The following is a 20,685-nucleotide window of genomic DNA, read 5'->3' on the forward strand; positions in this document are numbered from 1 at the left end:
CTAATAGGGTTGTACATGAACTAAGTGTAACCATATATTACACCTTTAGAATTGCTTATTTAATTTGATTTTGAATATGAGTTGAACTCAAGTTAATTACCAAACTAAATATATAATATGGTTAAGCTTGATTCAATTTTTTTGTCAAAATAGGTTTGAGTTTGTTTATGAGCTACATAATTAACTTATTATTTTTTCATATATAATGAACACTACAACTACATTTTTTTATCACCCACAAATCTATACTAATAATTTATAAAAATTAAATTCATCAACCTTATATTATTAAAAAATATATACCATTTTTTACTACAAAATAAACTATCTGTATTATCTATAAATAACAATTAATAAGTTGATATTTTATCAACCTATTATAAACTTATAGTTTACACAGTTCCATCTTAAGTCTATATAATCTAAAGTTTTATACCAAGCTAAGCTTGGTATAACATCTTGATTCTTGAGTCATTTAGGCCCTATTTGGTAGAGTGGTTTAACAACACGTTTTCAGTATTTAAACAACATTATATTACATGCATTTCCACACACTTTTTCACCCATAAGAATTTCAAAAAAATACAAACAACGTTATTAGAACAACATTACCAAATAACCCTTAACATTCTACTAAAATATCACTCATCATCAGAAGCTTGTGATTCCAAAACACTCTGTCCAGGAGTGGAATTAGCAAGCCGCACTGCTGCACCAGATATAGTTTTTTGCAACCGCTCATCTTCCACCTTCATAACCACCTTATTCACCACTGTAAAATCCAAGACCCCAGCCAAAACTAGTTTCCCAATAATTTCACCAAAACCATTTGGTGCTTTGGGTACATCAAGACTAACATCATCCAACATTGAGCCATAAAGTAAACATCCAAGCTCTATGTCTCCATCTGCAAGAACTTTCTCAGCAAACAGATACTCAAGAAGCTTCGCAACTGGTTCAGCACATGGTGGACTTTTCTCTAGTCCAAGGGAAATAGCTTCCTTGACAACCTCAGGGTGGTAAGCTGGAGAATTTAGTTCCTTCACACACTTAAGCGCTTCGTCCAAAAGCCTGACAGTGAAATATTCCTCAACAAGATAGACTGTTTTTCTCTGAAGATTATTCAACCTTGCAGTTGTTTTGGTCATGGGGAGGAAGCCACCTGGGCTGGTATCCCCTAGATTCTGTGATTCTGAGTATTTTTCAGGGATATTTTTGGCTTTTACCTGCAAAAAATAAAGATACAGAAAAGGGATAGTTACACATTTACAAATCAGTACAACAAGAAGCAAATCAAAAGTTTATGGACACAACTTTTGTATAAGAAATTAGCTATGTGTACCTCTTCAGGCCTGGCAACCCAATTGTTTGCTCTCAAATCGAGCAGATCACGAATCATGAACCTCAGTAGTGGGGCCAGTTGCATGCTGGTGCTCATATCATTCAACTGCCTAAAGTACACATCATTTTTACAGCGTGATGTTGGGCTCTCATCAAACTGCTTACCAACAGTGATTAATAACTGGCATAAGGCTTCAACATTTTCTTCATTGGGTTGAAACTTGCTATCAGCTGGTCCAAGAAGATCCTGTTCACGTACACAAGTAACCATGAGCCATATAAATAACAATCAAAATATTTACAATATATTTGAACAATATATGGCATAAGCCTATTGTATAAAAAAAATATTACATTTAGAAAGAAAATAAAGAAGGCAAAGAGAAAACACATAATGGATTTAACATGGTTCAACCAACATCCATGACAGAAAATTTTTAACAATTACATTTTTAATATATTTTTGTTGGCTTGATGATAATGAGCAATCATCATGAAGTAAATTGAAAATTTATTTTATCTATAAAGTTTATATTAAGAAATCTATATATAGTAAGCTCTTGAAAATTCTATCTTATCATAAAATAAAAATTCATCTTTTATCAAATTCCATAATGGAACCTTAAAATTTTCATTTTACCAATTTGGACAATTCTTTTTTAAGAGTACCATTGGACTAGTCCAAATATTTGGACCTCGACTAATATCAGAATGAGAACCTGAACAACATGATGAACAATCCTTTCAACCATTATCCTCTGCTTCATGAGCTCTCCGATTAACTGAATGTTTCCAAGAAAACGACGCTTGAGCATTCTTTCTCTAACCCCACGGCCCATTTTTTGCTCTGGAGCAGTCATACGCCGTATTTCTTTTGTCAGTTCATCAACACCCTCAAATGTCTCCTGGCATTTATTCAATAGGACTCGCGTGACAGTTATGTTTCTACCATCAGGTTCATCAGATGGGAAACTCGGGAGCTTTTGATTAAGATCAGAACACAGGAGAGCGTACATGGGACAATATGCAGGTTCTGTCACAGCCTTGTTATATATCAGTGTGACAGTCCCCTGTATTCCAAGTCACAGGAAAATTTTCACATAAAGGTAAACAAGAACAATGTTTCTAAAATGTGGCATTTGGATGTGTTAATTAATGAAACTTAAAAAAAAAAAAAAAAGCTTAACCACTAAGGTTTCAGCTGAATTAATTCCACTGTAAACTGGGTGATCCTGTAGCCGATCAAACTCAGCTGGGGTATGCTTGTTCAGTATCCTGCAACGGAATAGAAATTAGTATTTAGCACCACCTGCATCTTTTATAACTAAATGCTTTAAAACCAAGGCTATACATTTGGGTTGGGGTTTTTCTCTGGTGGGGGGTGTGCAAGTTACTGATAATAAAATGGAATTACCATATGACATTAAACAATGCTGTCATTAGGTTCCAGATTAATAGATTATTATGATATAAGTTATCTTTACTGTTTTGAAACAAGTGTCAAGGTCAACAGTGGCAGCTAACAAAAAGTAAGGATATAAGAATGCAACGATTCGTTTAATCATATAGGCAATAGTGAATGCATCATCAACATCAATTTTATCCTATCTAAGGAAAGGTTACTGTTAGAATTGTGTGGTTAAATGATTAAATTTACCATATCTCAAGAGCTTTTGGGACAATTGGTAATTTAATAGTTACAATCATTTAAAACATACCCTGTACATCGCATCTTTTGTTAAGGACAGTACTAGTAAAGAGTCTTTACAAAAGACGATTCAAGGGATGGAGGTGGAGATTTGTTAAGTCTAATCCATGAAAGGAATAAATTTGGAGGTTTTCTAGTTAGTTTTGCAACCCCACATTAGCTAAAAGAATAATATGGAGGTGCAATATTCCTATATATTAAGAATTTAAGAGTACTGTTAATCCCAAATTGATAATAATAAGGTAGAGAGGTTGGATAATCCCTATAAATAGAGTGATGGTTTTGTCTGATAGAGCATTTTTCTGACAGCATCTAGAAATTTCAAGATTTGGATTATTGTTAAAACTTGAAAAGGCTAACAAGGTTCAGAGTCAACAATCCATGTTAACTATTGATCTATTCATAATTTCATATAACAAAGGGAAATCAAAGAGTTAATCAGCACATGAGGTAAGAATCATATATCCTGCAGAAGCAGCACAACTATGATATTTTAATATATCACCTATCTGCTGCTGTTTTCAAGATACGTTCATTTTCAGAGAGATTTTCCCTTCTAGCTGACCATAATAAGTCAGATTTTTGTTGAGGTCCTTCCTGATAATTAAAACAACAGCAACAATTAAACTCAAGTATTCGAAGTAAAGCCAAAGGAAAGCTACAAATACACAAAGGCATAATTTTGATGTAAAAATTGCCCAGAAAAAGAGGCAAAGGATAAATTGCTAATTCTGACATTCATACATACTTTCAAAATTAAATGTTGAAATTTCATTTAGACACAAGACCAAAAGTATCCATTCTAAAGCTATTTTATATACAGAATAACAGAGTCTATTTCCTATCAGAAGTAAGGGAAGGATGTAAGCAAAGTTAAAAAGATCCAATTAATCATGCTTATATTCATGCATGTTTACAGCATGACCTACATACATACATGCATAGTCTCAATTCAGCAAATCAAAGAAGAGAAAGTGAATCTATGATAATATATCTTTCTTTTAAATCTTGACACTTGAGAGGTTGCACAATCTCAGTATAGACTTTGTGACGGCTACAATGTTAAACTTTTGACTTCAGGATATAAATTAGTAATTTTATGAGTGTGTTTAGATTTTGCTTATTTTCAACACCTTATTTGCATAGTGTTTATCAAAAAATACAATTTTTGATAATTTTTATGTTAAATGTGTTACACAAAAAGTTAAAAGTTAGATTATTTGCAAAAAAAAAAAAATTTAGACAAAAGGCAAAAAAACAAAAAAAATTTAAAGCAATTCCCCAACACACAATCACATGGTAATCTGTTTACCTCTAGTGACAAACTTTTAGCTTTTATGTACAACTTTTTAAAATCTAATTCTTTCTAATTTTTCAAAGTACAAGAATATTTCAGTGCATTTTCAATAAAAGCCATCAACAAAAAACTAAATAAACTGATACTAAAGTAATATAAAGTGTTGAAAGTTTATTTACATTTTTTCTTCTAGGCAACCATCGGTTTCTGGTCTCTGGATTATTTGTCAAATGCTGATTAAATTGTACCTAAAAAAATGAGAATATATGTTAGTAAATAAGATTTTTCTTTTGTTGAGAAGTGCAAGTAAGAAAGTTACGGAACCAACCAACCGACACTACAGTGTGTCCGATCGTGACAGTAAACTCATTAACAAAAAGTAAAAGATTCCTAGCACGTAAATTTCCTACTTAAAAGACCCAACCAACCGATACACCAATTTAACACTAAATTTTATAACTTGGTAGACTGGCAGATCATGTAAGTTGTGAGGGATAAAAAAAAGCCCTGTTCATGAAATCTAATATAAGACATATGGCAAGTGGTGTCATATTGGGTCTAGTAAACTGGATACTAAATCCAAGCCATGTTCAAGAAAAATAATAATAGGTCCATATAAAGAGTGGCGGGCAGAAAGCATTAATATGAGCATGTGTGCTATTTTTATCACATGTCCGCATCGTGTTGGCTCTAGCGCATTGGAGCTAAGTCTTACTCTTATGAAATGGGGTATGAAAGCTTAGGGGCTTGTTTTTTTAAAGGGTATTCTTAGGGACCTGAACACAAAATCCTGCAGTGTTTCACTATTTAAGAGTATATAATCTAAAAGATTCACTAATAATAGTTATGTAATAATACAAGTTAGTATGAGATTTGACGATAAGTACTGACCATCTTATTCTTAGTAACATCCGAGTGAGGCTTAACATTAGATGCCACTAATTCCGGAAACATATCTAGCTCTCGCGGCTGCGTTGTTGCTTCTTGGATGTTGTTTGGATTTTGCTTTGAAGGCATTGTAGTTTTTTTTGTCGATGGTGTAGAGCTGGTACTCCTGCCTGTTCTCTGAGCTCTAAGCCCTGCTTCCTTGGCCTTGTGCTTTCTACCTTGAAGGTGTTCATTCAAAGCTCTCTCACTCAAGGCACTAAACTGACAGATAGCACAACTCCACTCCTCCTTGGGTCTCTTCTTTATACCAAATGGTGGGAGCTCACTGGTGCCCCCTGCAGATGCGGTTTCAGCTTTCCGCTTTGCTCCAGAAATATTTGGAGTGGGCTTAGCCTGCAATAGAATACTCAAACACAGTACATAAGAGGAAACTCTAGTATATAATCACCTGGTGAATAGTGAAACCTCAAGCATCATTTCTCATGTAAATCCCACCCTCCACATTTAACAGTATAGGATAAATCTAACTACCAATTACCTTATTTAAGCAATTTAACAAGAAATATAATGTTTTGGAAATTTGACCAGATCTGAACATTGGAAAGGAGAACTAAGGATTTAGCATGAAGTATTTTTTATTATAGAGTTGGGGAAAGTCGCTATATGTCATTTCTCAAAGGGGAAATCCAGGTCCTACCCATAACACTTTCATCAACCACACGGTCCACACCCAATTCAACAATAACCAAGCCCTAGTTCCAAAATTTTGGGACCGGCTACAAATTCTCTATAGACTAGTCAAGATCAGCCACATGTATTGTTTTCCGCCATTCTATTCTATTTAGGAGTTATACTATCTATTACTTCTTTAACTGATATGTCATTTTCACTCACTTTAACAAAACTTTTGGTATTTCAATAAATATTTCGTTCCCTCAACTTAAATTAACTTACTCTTTCTCATTGTCACATTAATCACTCTCCTCTAAACATAACCAAACTATCTCAAGCGACTCTCCCTTAACAGGGGACTCCCTATCTTTAACATTGTGTTTGAATGAAGAAATTGTTAAATACACAGAATTTTACAAATGACAGGGTTTACATCTCCATCATTTACAAATTTCATTATTTGGATGTACTGTGAGAATAATACTTCATATACTACAGAGACATCGTTTTGCACATGCCATCATTTTGCATAAACCACCATTAAGGAAAAAAACCAAATCATCTTCAATCAGATTTAAACCCATCATTTTTACAACCACCCTCTCTCATGGTTGTGCTCCAATCTGTTCTACACTAAATCTTCCTTCTCCCCCTTCCTCTTTTTCTAATCTTCTCTCTCACTTGACTTACATGGCCAAACTCTCTCTCTCTCTCTCTCTCTCTCTCTCTCCTTACTTGATTGATGGTGGTGGCACAGGGTGGTTTGGCAGTAGCTCCTGGCTATAGCTGTAAGTAGGTTTGGGTTGGGGAGGGCTTATTCTAGGATTTGGGCTTTCACAACCGCGTTCAATGGTCATGGGTGATGGTTTTGCGATGGGTTCTGTTAATCAAACTTACAACAGTCAGTAATATGAGCGGTTTTGATTTGTTCCTTGAACAATCATGGTTTTACTGTTGTGGGTGCTTAGGCTGGGTTTTGCCTGATTAAGGTGGAATTTGTGGTTGGGATTTTGGCCTTACAAATTTTGGCCAAAATTTTTTGAGGAAATTTTAATTTTCCACCTTTACAGCCAATCTCAGAATTTTCAGTTAACAGAACTTAAAATGCAGGCTGAACCTCAAATCTAGGCTTCTAGCTACAAATACCTTGCCCAAACACACAGTAATTGGATTTCCTCATTTTGAATCGTATGTTTACTTTTATTTACTTATCATCTGAACACTTTCAATTCAGCTACACTCATTTATGAATATGTTACTTCTTAACAACCAACATTCAATACACTTGAGCATAGCTTATCTAGATTCTAGTAACTTTCTTATAAAAATTTTCCAACTTAATAGGTTTTTTACCACACAACACTCCCTATATGCTTCTCTACTTCATCCACCTTGTTGTTATTCTATAATTCACATTGTCTTAAATCCCTGTGTCTTTATAAATTATTTATCCAAGATATCAAAATCTTTCGCTCCTAGGTATCACTTGGCCATCAAGTCTTACAGACTCTTCATCTTTTTTCTACTTTTACTAAAGTTTTTTTTTTTTTTTTTAATAAGTAACGGACTTGTATTAATCAGAAGTCCAAGTACACCAAGAGTGTACATAGATAACAGTACATCAAACACATAAATTACAAAGATAAAGCATTTCTAAAAAATTAGAACAAGGAAAAAGATTGTGAAGAAGAAAAGATTGGAATTCTGAAATAGACCGTTCCTTCCCTTTGAAACATCTTGAGTTCCATTCTCACCAAATACACCATAAGGACACAATGTAGTATAGCCCTCCATAAATCAATGCTCCAAAATTCTAAAGTGTCTCACCAAAATTCTAACTTGACATTAATTCCACGTCTAGTTCCATGCACTAAAACTATATCATCTACAAAGGGCATATACACCAAGCGACTTCCTCTTGAATTGATTCAGTGAGCTTCTCCATCACTAATGCAAAGAAATATTGACTTAATGATGATTCTTGGTGCAAATCTAAAGTCATAGGAAACTCATATGTGATGCCTCCTTTTATTATCACAGAAGTTACAGCTCCGTCATACATATTCTTAATCAACTTAATATATAAAGATCTTTACTTTTTATATTTTTCCCTTAGGAGTCTAAATACGAAAATTGCTTCCGTGGTAGATAGCCCCAGTATTAAACCAAACTGATTCTCCGTTGTTCAGTGTCTTAACCTATATTCAATCACTGCCCCAAATTTTTATAACATAACTCATTAGTTTAATTCCTCGGTAATTTGCAAGTTTTGAATATCTTCCTTGCTCTCGTAAATAGGTATTAGATTACTTTACCTGCTCATCAAAATTCTTTGAACAAACCTATGATTTATATTCTCAATTGGGTTACTCAATTCGTGCTAATCTTTTGTATTGCTTCCATTAAAAAGTTTATTACAATAATTTTTCATCTCTTTTTAAAAAGCTCTTTTATGCAATTGAAACTGTTCAAGTCTCTTCTTTTCATTTCCCTTGTTTTGGCATGGTCATAAATGTTCTTTTCTTCATCATTCATCCCCAACTTGCTATACAACTTACTATATAATTTGCTTAGCCTCTTGGACAACTTTTTTTGCTTTACTCTTCACCACTATATTATTTTCACAACCCAAATTTTCTCTACATCTAGGTAGGCTTTCATAGCTCCTTTGTAATCTAATTGGTGCTTGAACCTCCATATTCCACCCCAAAGTCTCCTTAGTTGGTCGCCCAAATCCTTTACATTCTCCAAAAATTTCGTTAGCCACTCCTTTAATACAAGTAGACATGTCATTCCATCTTATCATCATCTTTGTCTAAATTTCACTTTCCTTCTTTGATCATTTTATCTTTAAACACAATTTGTTTCTTCCCCTTCAAACCCCACCATCTTATCCTTGGATTTCTTTGTCCTTCTTCTAATGCAAATATCTAGTACCACCAACCTATGGTAAGTAATAATCTATTCTGGTATACCTTACAATCGTTACAACATCAATCCTTAGTTCCAAATTTTTGGAGTTGGCTATGGGACTAAGCCTTAGACCTAAATCATTACAACATCTCATGATGAAATTTATTTGACTAATGATTGTCCCATTTTTGAAGATAATTAAGTGTGATTCCCTCTTCTTGAACCAAGTGTTAGCTAAAATCCAATTATACATTGTTACAAAAATATTTAGGTCTCCTCCAATAAAAATCTTTTTCACATTTGGTAAAAATTAAATCAATTCAACCATATCCTCCCCAAATTTTTGCTTTATGTATTCTTCCAATCTTATTTGAGGAGCATAAGCACTAATTAGGTTAATGGTCTCTTCTCCTAGGATAAGTTTTATTAACATGATTCTATCTCTTATCTCCTAACCTCAACAAGTTTTTTTTTTAAGACTTTTAACCATGATTATATATACCCCATTTTCAATCTTATCTTGTATGTTCAAAATCTGTAGATTTCTCACCTACCCATTCAATCCCCAAAAGACATTATATTAATATATTTCTTCTCCATCTAGTCATTGTATATACTATTTCCATTAGTTTCCCTTATAAAAGACCCTATATTCTAAGGCTCTGGTTGGTTGGGAGAATGGAAAATGTTAGGAGGATAGAGAAGTTGAAGAATAAAAAATATTTGTGTTTGATAGAAAGGATAGAAAAGTCGAAGGATTGAGAGTAAATTACTATTATGCCCTCATTATAAAAAGTAGAAGGATGGAAAGTGGGGATAATTTTCCATTTTTCTTCTCAACAACATTTTCCTAGCTCTTTTTCCCCCAATTTGGAAGGAAAAAAATTGATGAGCCTAGATGGAAAAATCCATCCACCCCATTTTCTTTCCTCTCCTTTTTTCACTCCAACCAAACAATAGAAAATCACATTTTTCTCTCCTTTTTCCTTCCACCTTTATCCATCCTCCCCCTTTTCACCCCAACCAAACATAGCATAAGTGCAAACATCCTATTTTCTTGGACTAGATTATTTACCCGCATTTGTTCATCAAAGTGTGGTCACTTTGGCCCATCTTTTACTAACCCTTGCCTGTTTTTCACTACATCCGGGGTTCAATGAAGGACACCCTAACATGTATCTATAATGCATTCATAATAGAGTGACTACATTTTATGATGAACATCAACCTATGGCAACCTTTATCCTTTTTAAAGCTTAAGACCAATTGTGAACCAAATATATGACACACAACACATACACAGACAAAGTTATCACCTACAAAAAATAAAAGGTAAAAGTGGATTTCACAGGTTTTATTCTTGAGATGGAGATTGAGGCAGCAAAGCTGGTGCACAGGAAAGATGCTGCACACCGAAAAGCTGTCTCTAAGGTCAAAGGGAAGAGGGAGTTGAGGAATTTGATTTCCTCGGTTAATTATGATGGGAGATAGTTTCCTTTTCTTTGATTTTTTGACTGAGGTTGTAGTAGGGAGTCTACAGTTTCAATGAAGTTAAGAATGGTGTCATGGAATGTTCGAGGTTTGAATGATTCGCAGAAACGTTTGATAGTTAGAAATTTATTACGGGAATGGAACTGTGATGTAGTTTGCCTTCAAGAAACCAAGCTTGCAGGCATGGATAGACAGTTGATTTGCAGTTTATGGAGTTGTCCCTATGTAGACCGGGTAGCTTTGGATGCGGTTCAGACAACTGGTGGGGTTTTGATAATGTGGGATAGAAGGGCTTTAGAAAAGTTGGAAGTAATAGTGGGTCAATTTTCTGTCTCAATTCGGTGGCAGGGTTTGGGGAATGGTTTTATTTGGGCATGCTCTGGGGTTTATGACCCAAATGATAATAACTTGAGGGGGCAGATATGGGATGAGCTGATTGGAATTCAACAACTTTGGGAAGTTCCATGGTGCTACATAGGGGATTTCAACATTGTTCGGTTCCCAAGTAAACGGTTGGGGGGATTACGTCTTACCCCGGCTATGACGAATTTTTCTGAGTTCATTGAGGAGCTTAGCTTGATAGATTTGCCATTGGAAGGAGGGAGTTACACATGGTCGAGTGGTTCAGATCAGCCTTCGATGTCTAGGATAGACAGGGTTCTGGTTTTTAATGATTGGGAGGACCATTTTCCGGATATGACCCAACGAGTTTTACCTTGTCTCATTTCAGACCACTTCCCCATATTAGTGGAGGCAGGAGGGATCTAAAGGGGGAAAAGTCCTTTTAGGTTCAAGAACATGTGGCTAAAAACAGATGGGTTCAAAGATAGGGTTCATTCTTTGTGGAATCAATACTCCTTCTTAGATACTCCCAGTTTTGTTCTTGCCAATTGCCAAGAAGCTGAAGGCATTGAAGGAAGATATTATTCAGTAGAACCGGAGTGAGTTTGGAAATGTAGAGCGTCAGAAAAAAGATTTGTTGGAGGCTTTGAAATTATTGGATGTTAAGGAAGGGGAACTTGGCCTTTCTGAAGTGGAGTTAGGTGAGAGGGCGTTGTTGAGATCTCAAATATAGAACCTTCTCTCATTGGAAGAAGTCTCGTGGAGACAGAAATCGAGAATGCTTTGTATTAAGGAAGGAGATAACAATACCAAATTCTTCCACAATGTGGCCAATTCTCGGAGAAGGTATAATCATATTAGTATGTTGGAGGTGAATGGGGTTACCTATGAGGATGAATCCGAGATGGCAGACCAAGCTGTACAGTTTTATAAAAACTTGTACAAGGAGACAGAGGAGTGGAGGCCTTTCGTGGAAGGTTTGGAGTTAGATCAGATTGAGGGGTTGGAGAGGGACTGGCTTGAACGGAGGTTTGAACAGGAGGAGGTTCTTCGAGTTGTCAAAGAGTTGGAGGGAGATAAAGCTCCAAGTCCTGATGGTTTCTCTTTGGCTTTCTTTCACCATTGTTAGGGAGTTGTGGAAAGAGATGTCTTAGCCGTGTTTGAAGAGTTTTATCAACATAGTAAGTTTGAAAAATCTCTTAATGCAACTTTCATAGCCTTAATCCCTAAGAAGAATGATGCCTCTAATATTTGAGATTTCAAACCTTTTAGTTTGGTGGGGAGTGTTTACAAGATTTTGGCTAAGGTGTTGGCAAACCGCTTGAAAGAGGTTTTGGATGAGCTGATATCTGAGTCTCAGAATAGTTTCGTGGGTGGTAGACAGATTCTTGATTCAGTTCTCATTGCTAATGAGTGTGTTGATAGTAGGGTGAAGAGTAAGATTCCGAGGGTTATTTGTAAATTAGATATTGAGAAAGCCTATGAACATGTGAACTGGGAGGCTCTTCTTGATTTGTTGAAGAGAATGGGATTTGGGGTGAGGTGGATCCACACATGCATATCTACTGTCCAATTCTCTGTCTTGTTTAATGGGTCTCCAGCTGATTTTTTTGGGAGTTTGAGGGGTCTAAGACAAGGGGACCCGCTATCTCCCGTGTTGTTTCTGGTTATGATGGAGGTCCTCAGCAAGATGATGAAAAAAGCTGAAGGGGCTGGTTTGCTTCGAGGCTTTAGGGCTGATGGTAGACGGGGTGGAGGAGTATGTGTCTCACATCTTTTGTTTGCGGATAACATGATTCTTTTTTGCGATGCAAATGAGGAGCAAATTCTACATGTTCGGATGCTTCTTCTTTGTTTCCAAGCAGTGACAAGTTTAAAGGTTAATGCGCTAAAGAGTGAGATGGTTCCCATTGGGGAGGTTCCTAATATCCATATCTTGGTTGAGATTTTGGGATGCCGGATCGGGTCTTTGCCTATGACCTATCTTGGTATGCCATTGGGGGCGTCTCACAAGTCTCCTACTATTTGGAATCCTATCTTGGAAAATATCGAGCGTAAGTTGGCCTGTTGGAAGAAGTTGTATTTGTCCAAAGGAGGAAGACTAACGTTGCTTAAAAGCACGTTATCTAGTCTTCCCACTTATTATTTATCCCTTTTTACCATTCCTATGCATGTGGCCAATAAAATTGAGAAGCTGCAAAGGGATTTCTTGTGGGGGGACTCCAAGACTCATTTGGTGGGATGGGACAAGGTGTGTGCACCTTTGAAAAACGGTGGGTTAGGAGTAAGAAAATTAACTACTTTTAATAAAGCCTTACTAGGGAAGTGGTTATGGCGGTATGGGATTGAGGAGACAAGGCTTTGGAGAAGGGTTGTAGCCCTCAAGTTTGGGGAAGAATGGGGGGGATGGACTTCCAAGCTAGGTAGAGGGGTTCATGGGAGTGGCTTGTGGAGAAGTATCCGCATGGGATGGGAGGATTTTAGCAAGAATATTCGCTTTGAGGTAGGGGTGGGAGATAGAGTGAAGCTTTGGACAGATCAATGGTGTTGGGATTCTCCACTTAAATCGACTTTTCCAAGTGTGTATGGGATTGCATCCAATAAAGAGGCATCGGTGGCCTCTTCTCTCGAATGGTTGGGGATAGAGGATCGGAGAAGCTGGGATGTTCATTTTACTCGAAGACCAAATTATTGGGAAATGGGTGGTGTGGATGATTTTCTCCGTACCTTGGGCTCAAATCTACCTCCTACTGAGAACGGAGATCGTATGCAATGGAAGTTGACAAAGAATGGGGATTTTGATGTCCGATCGTTTTACAATAAGTTGAAAAGCCCCTTGCCCATCATTTTTCCTTGGAAAGGTGTTTGGAAGGTTAAGGTTCCGCGGCGTGTTTCCTTCTTTGTGTGGACTGCTGTATGGGATAGGATCCTTACAGGTGATAATTTGAGGGGTAGAGGGATGGATTTTGTCAACCGGTGTATCATGTGCCATAGTAATGGGGAGACGATGGATCATTTGTTACTACATTGTGGTAAGGCTTATCGGTTGTGGAGTTTGGTGTTTAGATCTTTTGGGTTTTCCTGGGTCTTGCCAAGATCGGTTGCGGATACTCTATTTGGTTGGTGGAATTGGCCTGGAAAGCATTTGTCTAGCATTTGGAATTTAGCTGCTTTATGCTTGATGTGGTGTCTTTGGAGGGAGCGAAATAGGAGGACATTTGAGGACATGGAGAGTTCGAATAACCAATGGCTTTTTTCAGTGGCTCTCTGTTTGACAAGTCTAGGGCTTGGGGACTCACCTCTAGTGATTCTCTCCCTATGTTCCTTAGCTCTCTCTTGTGTATTTAGTATCTTTTCCTTTCTTTTTCTTTTTTCTCTTTCTTTTCCCTTTGTATTTTTCTCTCTGCCTTATGTTTTTCTGCATAAGGTAATTTTCTTCAATATATATCTTTTTTATTTATCAAAAAAAGAAAATATGCTCATTACTGCCTACATTTAAAACTAAGGAGTGCATTTGAGGGATTGCTTGGAAAAAGAATATGGAAAATGTCAATGACTCTGACAATGGGTTCCTCTATCATCTAGCACTATAATTGTGTCAGGCCTAAAATGACAATAGATAATTTTCATTAATCACTTCCATGTACTACGAAGCAAATAAGGTAACAGTTCCATCAAAATCAACTTGTAATGTCATAAAGTGAATTCAAATCAAATTGTGATTCACGTTGTATTTAGGAGGATACTTTAAAATGTTCAATCTATTAAAAAAATAGGACATTAGATGCACATAAAAATAGATTGTTGATTGTTTAAATTCATACAATTACCCTAAAATTTAAAATAAGCCTTAAGATTTAGTAGGTTATACCATATCTTGTTCATTTCGTAATCTATAGAGCCTGAAAATGTCACTCACATGTGGAATTTGACACGACACATAAGCAAATTAATTTTTTTGGAATTTTTTTTTTTTTTTAAAGATTCAGGCACACACATTGATGCGGGAGACGCAAGAATATTTTTATTTAGTATTATTTATGTTTGCAAGTCAATTGTATTTTTATGTTTTAGGTCCTAGTAGTTTATTAAGCTATTAGTATTTTAATTTGGATGCAAGGTTATTTTTGTAATAAGGCAATTAGGGTTTCCTAGGCCGATTAGAACTAAGGTTTAGCAATCCTTTATAAGCAATTTATTGTACTCCTCGAGGAGATAGTTGATATTTTGATGAATGAAAAAATGGTCATTTGGTCTCTTTTGGTCTGGTGCTGACTCTAGGTCCATCCTAGGTGCTGACTTCTAGTGGTTTCCCCACTTGGTGCTAACTCCAAGTAAGGCCTAGGTGCTGACTCTTAGGTTATATCTCTTTATTTTATTGTTGTTTCAATTTTGTTCTGGTTGTCCTGCATCACACACACGTGTATGTATGTATTTTTATAAGTAGACACTCATATATGAATTGATAAGATAGAGGATTAATTACACAACAATGAATAGGTTACACTTCCTCAAATTAACTTCTTCGGAAAAATTTGTAAAATAATACTTTTTTAACATTAATTACTTAAATTGCCATTGTTTTGAAGTTATTTGGGGATTTAGCATTTTTCCTAAAATCATGTTTGAAAACATAATTTCACAGAAGCTCATCCAATTGAGGACAATTTTAAGTGAAAATGTGTTTTGAAAACATTATTTTATAAATTAAAAAAAAAAAACTACGTCCCCAAATAACTTCAAAGCAGTGTTAATTTAGATAATTATTATTAAAATAATATTATTTTACAAATTTCGTCTAACCTATTACATATACAAAACAAAACAAAAAGGAAAGAAAAAGAAAAAAAGAAAAGAAAAAAGAAGCAATTACTTTTATCCATACTTGTTGTTAACATAGGATTTGAGGGTGTTAGTTTTTTTGACAGCATTAAGGATTTCAAATCATAAATCTTAAGATCTTTGAGACAATCGTAGACTTCTATCAGAAAGGATTCATGACTAAGATTCTTTGCGTCCGACTTGCATGTGTTAAGCATGCCGCCAACGTTCATCCTGAGCCAAAGGATTCATGACTAAGATTCTAATCATTTTGGTTAAGTTATTTGATTCAATTTGTAAATCATAGGATTTTGACAACTATAATTTTATAATCATATTTGTCAAAATCTTATGATTTGCAAAAAGAATTCTTTCAACTTTAGCCAAAATAATTTGAACAACAGTTATAAATCCGTTGTAGGAGAATCCTTCAGTTTTCTCTTTGAACTTAAGATAACTTGAATTTTGAATACCATTAAAGGCTTTATATATATATATATATATATAAATTTTAAAAAGACAAAATTGCAGTTTCTACCTTTCTGTTTAGTAAGAAGGATGAAAAGGTGAAATGATGGAAAAGACAAAAAGGATAGAAAGAAGAGAGGGTGGAGTAGATACTATTTTTTCATTTTATGTGTTTGGTAGGAATGATAGAATGTTTTTTTTGATTAGCTAACAAAGTGTAATGACAGGAGCATTATACTTGAACATAAAATTGAAAGGCTAAATTTAAACTTAATTACGTACAAAAGAGACTTGTTCGAAGTAGGCCTCTACATGGTTCAATGCAGTCAAATTTTGCCGAGGTTTTTTCACCACAACAGCCTCATTGGTTTCCCAAAATTGGGAAATGAGCTGCACCAGTGCATTGGGGGTGCCAAGCTGCACCAGACTCAGTTCTACAGATCTACTGATTTTGTCAGTTGACTCAGTTACAAAACAGAAGTCCAGCAAATTACAACCTCACAAACATCAACAGAAATATAGTGGTGTGAAAAACTAAGGAAACAAGAACGGAGGACTCACTGCCAAAAATGGCTTTTATGGGTGGCAATGTTGAAAACAATCAACGATAGCAAAGCAACGATGACTGTGCACAGCATCACCACAACCACAAGGCCAGATTGGCAGATCACATTTACCTCTCTCTATCCTAGTTCAGAACTGAGATCAGGTGCAAGATTTGACAGAAGAGAAGGGGGACTTGGGAAAAATTATATGTGAGAAGGCCGGTCAGTGAAATTTTAGGCAGTTTTTTTGATCTCTTGCCAACTACTGCATCGACCTAGTCGGCTTTGGCAAATTTGTGACTGATCACCGCCACTGACTCGTCGGAAACTGTTGTTTGCCAATCAGTCTTGGTTCTGCAAGAAGGTCAATGCCGGTTGGTGTGCTTGGTGACCTGAAGGTCCTGAAAAGCTCTAGTAAAGTACTTAAAAATGTATGGACGAAGGTAGGACAGCAACCAGTAGAGCCTACTGCATACGCACATGGTAGCTTTCTCCAAGTGAACCCACACAAGAAAAATCAATAACCAAGTATGATACGACCCCCTCCACAGCCGCGTGCAGATCCTCTTTTCCCTCGAGGGGCTATGGTTAGATCTAAGGATTTTTAGAAATAAAACAGTAGACAAGAGGAAATTTATGGCTATACTTCGAGGGATAACCAAGACCTCCTTAACAAGCAAAGCTTGATTTTTACTAAAATATTCTCATACCTCTTTATTAATCATAATAGGCCTTATATAGGCTTACAACTGAACGTAAAAATAAATCCAACACCTAAACGATAGAAACAATTCCTACAATTGCTAGCCTACTAATCTGATAAGGATAAAGACAATTGCTATCCTACTAAATAACAAATACTTGAAATATTAGATAACAATCAATAGCTAAGATAAAGATAAACTCCTAAGCAAATTCAAAAGCTAGAACCAATCTGGTATGGCAGCTGGTACGTAACAAAGGATCATCAAAGGCATCGATCTAGATTATTTTGTGTCTAGATCACAACATCTCTATAAAAAATTTTACAGCAAACATTCGTAGCTGCAGTGATCCAGTGATATAATCTACCTAATCAATGACTATGATGCCCCTTTAGGACTGACTTTTAAAGTGATGTTCCAAAGTAGAAGGGCTACCAGAAGCATATTTGGCAAGCCTAAATACATGTGATGCGATTCTAAATATGAAAGAAAAAAAAAAGAAAAAAAAGAAGCTATTATTTTCCTCTTAAGCTCATTCTTTTTTTCTCTCATTCATATTCAGTTTCGCATCATATGTATTTAGGCTTGCTACATATGTTGTTGCTCTAGCTATTGAATTAGTTAGTTCAAAGAAAAACCAAAAAAGTTCGCTAACAATTCTTTCATTTCTCAAGAATAAGTTGCCATTTCAACTACAGAAAACTCTTAAATAAGACAACATGATGCTGCTCTAGCTAAAACGAGATCATAACCACTAATTCAAATCTAATCTAACTATTCTACATCTGTGCAACTATCTGTGCTGCAGTTGCAGACTCAAACACATACATATAGCATGCATTAAAACATGGATACATTATGCAAATGTGCACACAAACATGCATGCAAACGCACATGTTTATGTAATGCTAGTATACTTTTCTATATATTTAGATACATCTACGTACATATTAACCGAGGAAAAATGTAAAGAAAAAAAATTAAAACAAACTTCCAATGAATATATCCCCTAGGTACGCATTTGTTTGCATTTATTGGCCTCAAAATGTTTTTGAAGTGGAGGCCTTTTACAATTAAGTTTGAAAAGATTGTTTGTCAACCTAGAGCAAAATGTAATTTTGGATCCATTTATTTGACAAGAACCTCATTATGTATAAGTGAAAGTTTGACACTTTTCTCTTTATACAACCTAAATCTAGCAATATTAAAGCTTTACGTCACAGCTACATTGACAAACTTTATAACTTCAAGAGGTGAATATAGCAATTTCAAATTGGACAAAAGTTTTCTCCATACCAACTTGGAGGAATTTCCTCTAATCCATTACATGGTGATTCATAAAACTATCACACACTTTATTCAAATAAGTCACACAACTCATTTAATAAGTCATGTGACTAAAAGTATATGTGTGTGGATGGTTTTATTAATTTCCACGTGGTGGGTTAGAGGAAAACTTTTTCCTTTCAATTTAAGATCCCCTAGAGTTCTTAGAGTAACTACACCATAAAGTTTATAAAATCATATCCATTCACTTTGAATGAATGGATTGAATTTTGATACATTATCAATAATTTAAATGGATACCAAAGTGGAATAGTTAAAGTTTATTTAAACTTTTGATGATGTGTCAAAATCCAATCTTTCTAAAATGAATGGATAAGATTTTAGGAACTCCAAGGTGGAATCACATGGGAACTCTGGAGGATCTCAACCCTAGTAGTTTCACCAAAACTAGTTGAAAACACATTAAGACAGCATATAACATAACATCAACAATTAGGCGAGATGTAAGATTGGTAACTAACCAGTACAATCAACTTATCCTTGTTGGTCTCCGATGGGGGCCTGACATGGACTGGCATAGCTTCCGGTAACCTCGGCGGTGGCAGCATTGGAAACATATCGAATGCACTGATACAACTGGGAAATGCAAAGCCACCGTCAAATGTGTGCATTGACAGTCCATACTCGAACGAAATCCTGCCCTCAGCTGAGAGCCTCTGCAATACCATCTCTCGCTCTATCATCAGCTCCCTCCTCACCTCCACTTCGAGCAGTCTACGCCGAGTTATCTCGGCTGCAATTATTTCCTCTCTAATCCGCGCCTTCTCCAGCTCACGCTGTACTATTGCTTCTCGGGTGTCATTAGGATTTTGAATTTGCTCCAAGTTTGGTCTTGGACTGGTGGCTGAAAATCCAGCCGATACTGATATAGGATTTGCTAAAAAAATTCAGTCAATCACATTAAGGAGAAAGTTGTGCTCTGTTTGCTAAGAAAGTTATGCTTTCAGTACGTAATTGGGCCTAATCAAAATTTCATAAATTTCCTTTCCTTTCTTTTTCCTTGGTTTTCTTAGCAAACAAACAGACGAGACAAGCATTATATATACATATATAAAAGAAAACAAAACAGATCATTCAATTAAAGTTATGCTCTGTTAGCTAAAAAGTTATGCTTTTTCAGTAATTGGACCTCATCTAAATTTCAGGTATTTACGTTCCTAGGTTTTCTTAGCAACCAAACGGAAAGAGAGAAGCACTTGATAAATCTTTCATAATAAACAAAAAATTAAAAAAAAAAAAAACAGTTCCATTTACAGGGAAAAGCTATTTTGAAGCTTAAACTTGGAAAAACATTCTTTTTATTATTATTATTTTTTGGATATTGAAATATAAAACAGAAAAAGAAAAAAGAAAAAAGAAAAAAGAAGAAGATAAAGGTATAGAGGAACAGATAGAGAAAAGAGTAGACCTCTCAAAGCTTGTTTGGAGACGTAGTTGGAGGTGGAAGGAGCAGTGGGATGAGGAGGTGGTGGTGGTGGTGGTGGTCGGTCATCAACAGCTCTAAACTTGAACTCCATCACAGACACAGATCAATACACGGAGAGTGAGAGAGAATTTGAAATTTTGAGAGTGTGGGTAGTACTGGAATCAACGGAGTGGGGAAGATAAAGTAGGCGCGTGACTGGAGATGCAAAGGATGTGCGTGGTGGAAGGTCAAAAGGTTAGGGAAAAGAGAGAGAGAGAGAGAGAGAGAGAGTATCGGTATCTCCGTGCATATGTATGACATTGTGACAATAAGGTGTCGTGTCGGACGTCAAATCTGTACTCCTGTATTTGTGTGTGAGTGTCCCAACTCCCAACCCGGGAACTAGTTTGAGTTCCAGCGGGGGCGTCCATACCGCAGAGAAGTGTGATAACAAATTCCGCCACTTATTCACAAGTCTCACGTGTGTCCCTCAGGCCTCTACCTCCATCCTCTTTTCTTTTTTTCTTTTTTTTTGATAATCCCTTGTCTTACTTGTATAGTTCATACTAGTAAACTCACTTTTGAATTTGAATTTGAATTTGAAAAAAAATATTTAAAAAAACCTCATCTGTACATCTCATAGTTGTGACTAGGATTGTAGTTATTTTGCACTAACATTTCGATCGTGTTTCACACAACTTGAATTGCTAAAGGAGGTAGTTGATAGGGGCGAAGGTGGTGAT

General features: G+C 35.8%; 1 protein-coding gene across 1 annotated transcript; it reads right to left on the bottom strand.

The window, feature by feature from the left end:
• Positions 1 to 374: 374 nt before the first annotated feature.
• LOC115977271 lies at positions 375 to 20,423 on the bottom strand. Its single transcript, XM_031099035.1, has 9 exons — positions 19,946 to 20,423; positions 18,999 to 19,399; positions 5,238 to 5,627; positions 4,526 to 4,594; positions 3,555 to 3,646; positions 2,529 to 2,616; positions 2,061 to 2,411; positions 1,343 to 1,588; positions 375 to 1,226 (listed from the first exon to the last, which is right to left on the bottom strand). The coding sequence occupies exons 1-9, from the start codon at positions 20,052 to 20,054 to the stop codon at positions 642 to 644; spliced, it is 2,331 nt and encodes a 776-aa protein (XP_030954895.1). The 5' UTR covers positions 20,055 to 20,423; the 3' UTR covers positions 375 to 641.
• Positions 20,424 to 20,685: the final 262 nt, after the last annotated feature.

Source organism: Quercus lobata, chromosome 2, assembly GCF_001633185.2.
Source record: "Quercus lobata isolate SW786 chromosome 2, ValleyOak3.0 Primary Assembly, whole genome shotgun sequence".
Lineage (NCBI taxonomy): Eukaryota > Viridiplantae > Streptophyta > Magnoliopsida > Fagales > Fagaceae > Quercus > Quercus lobata.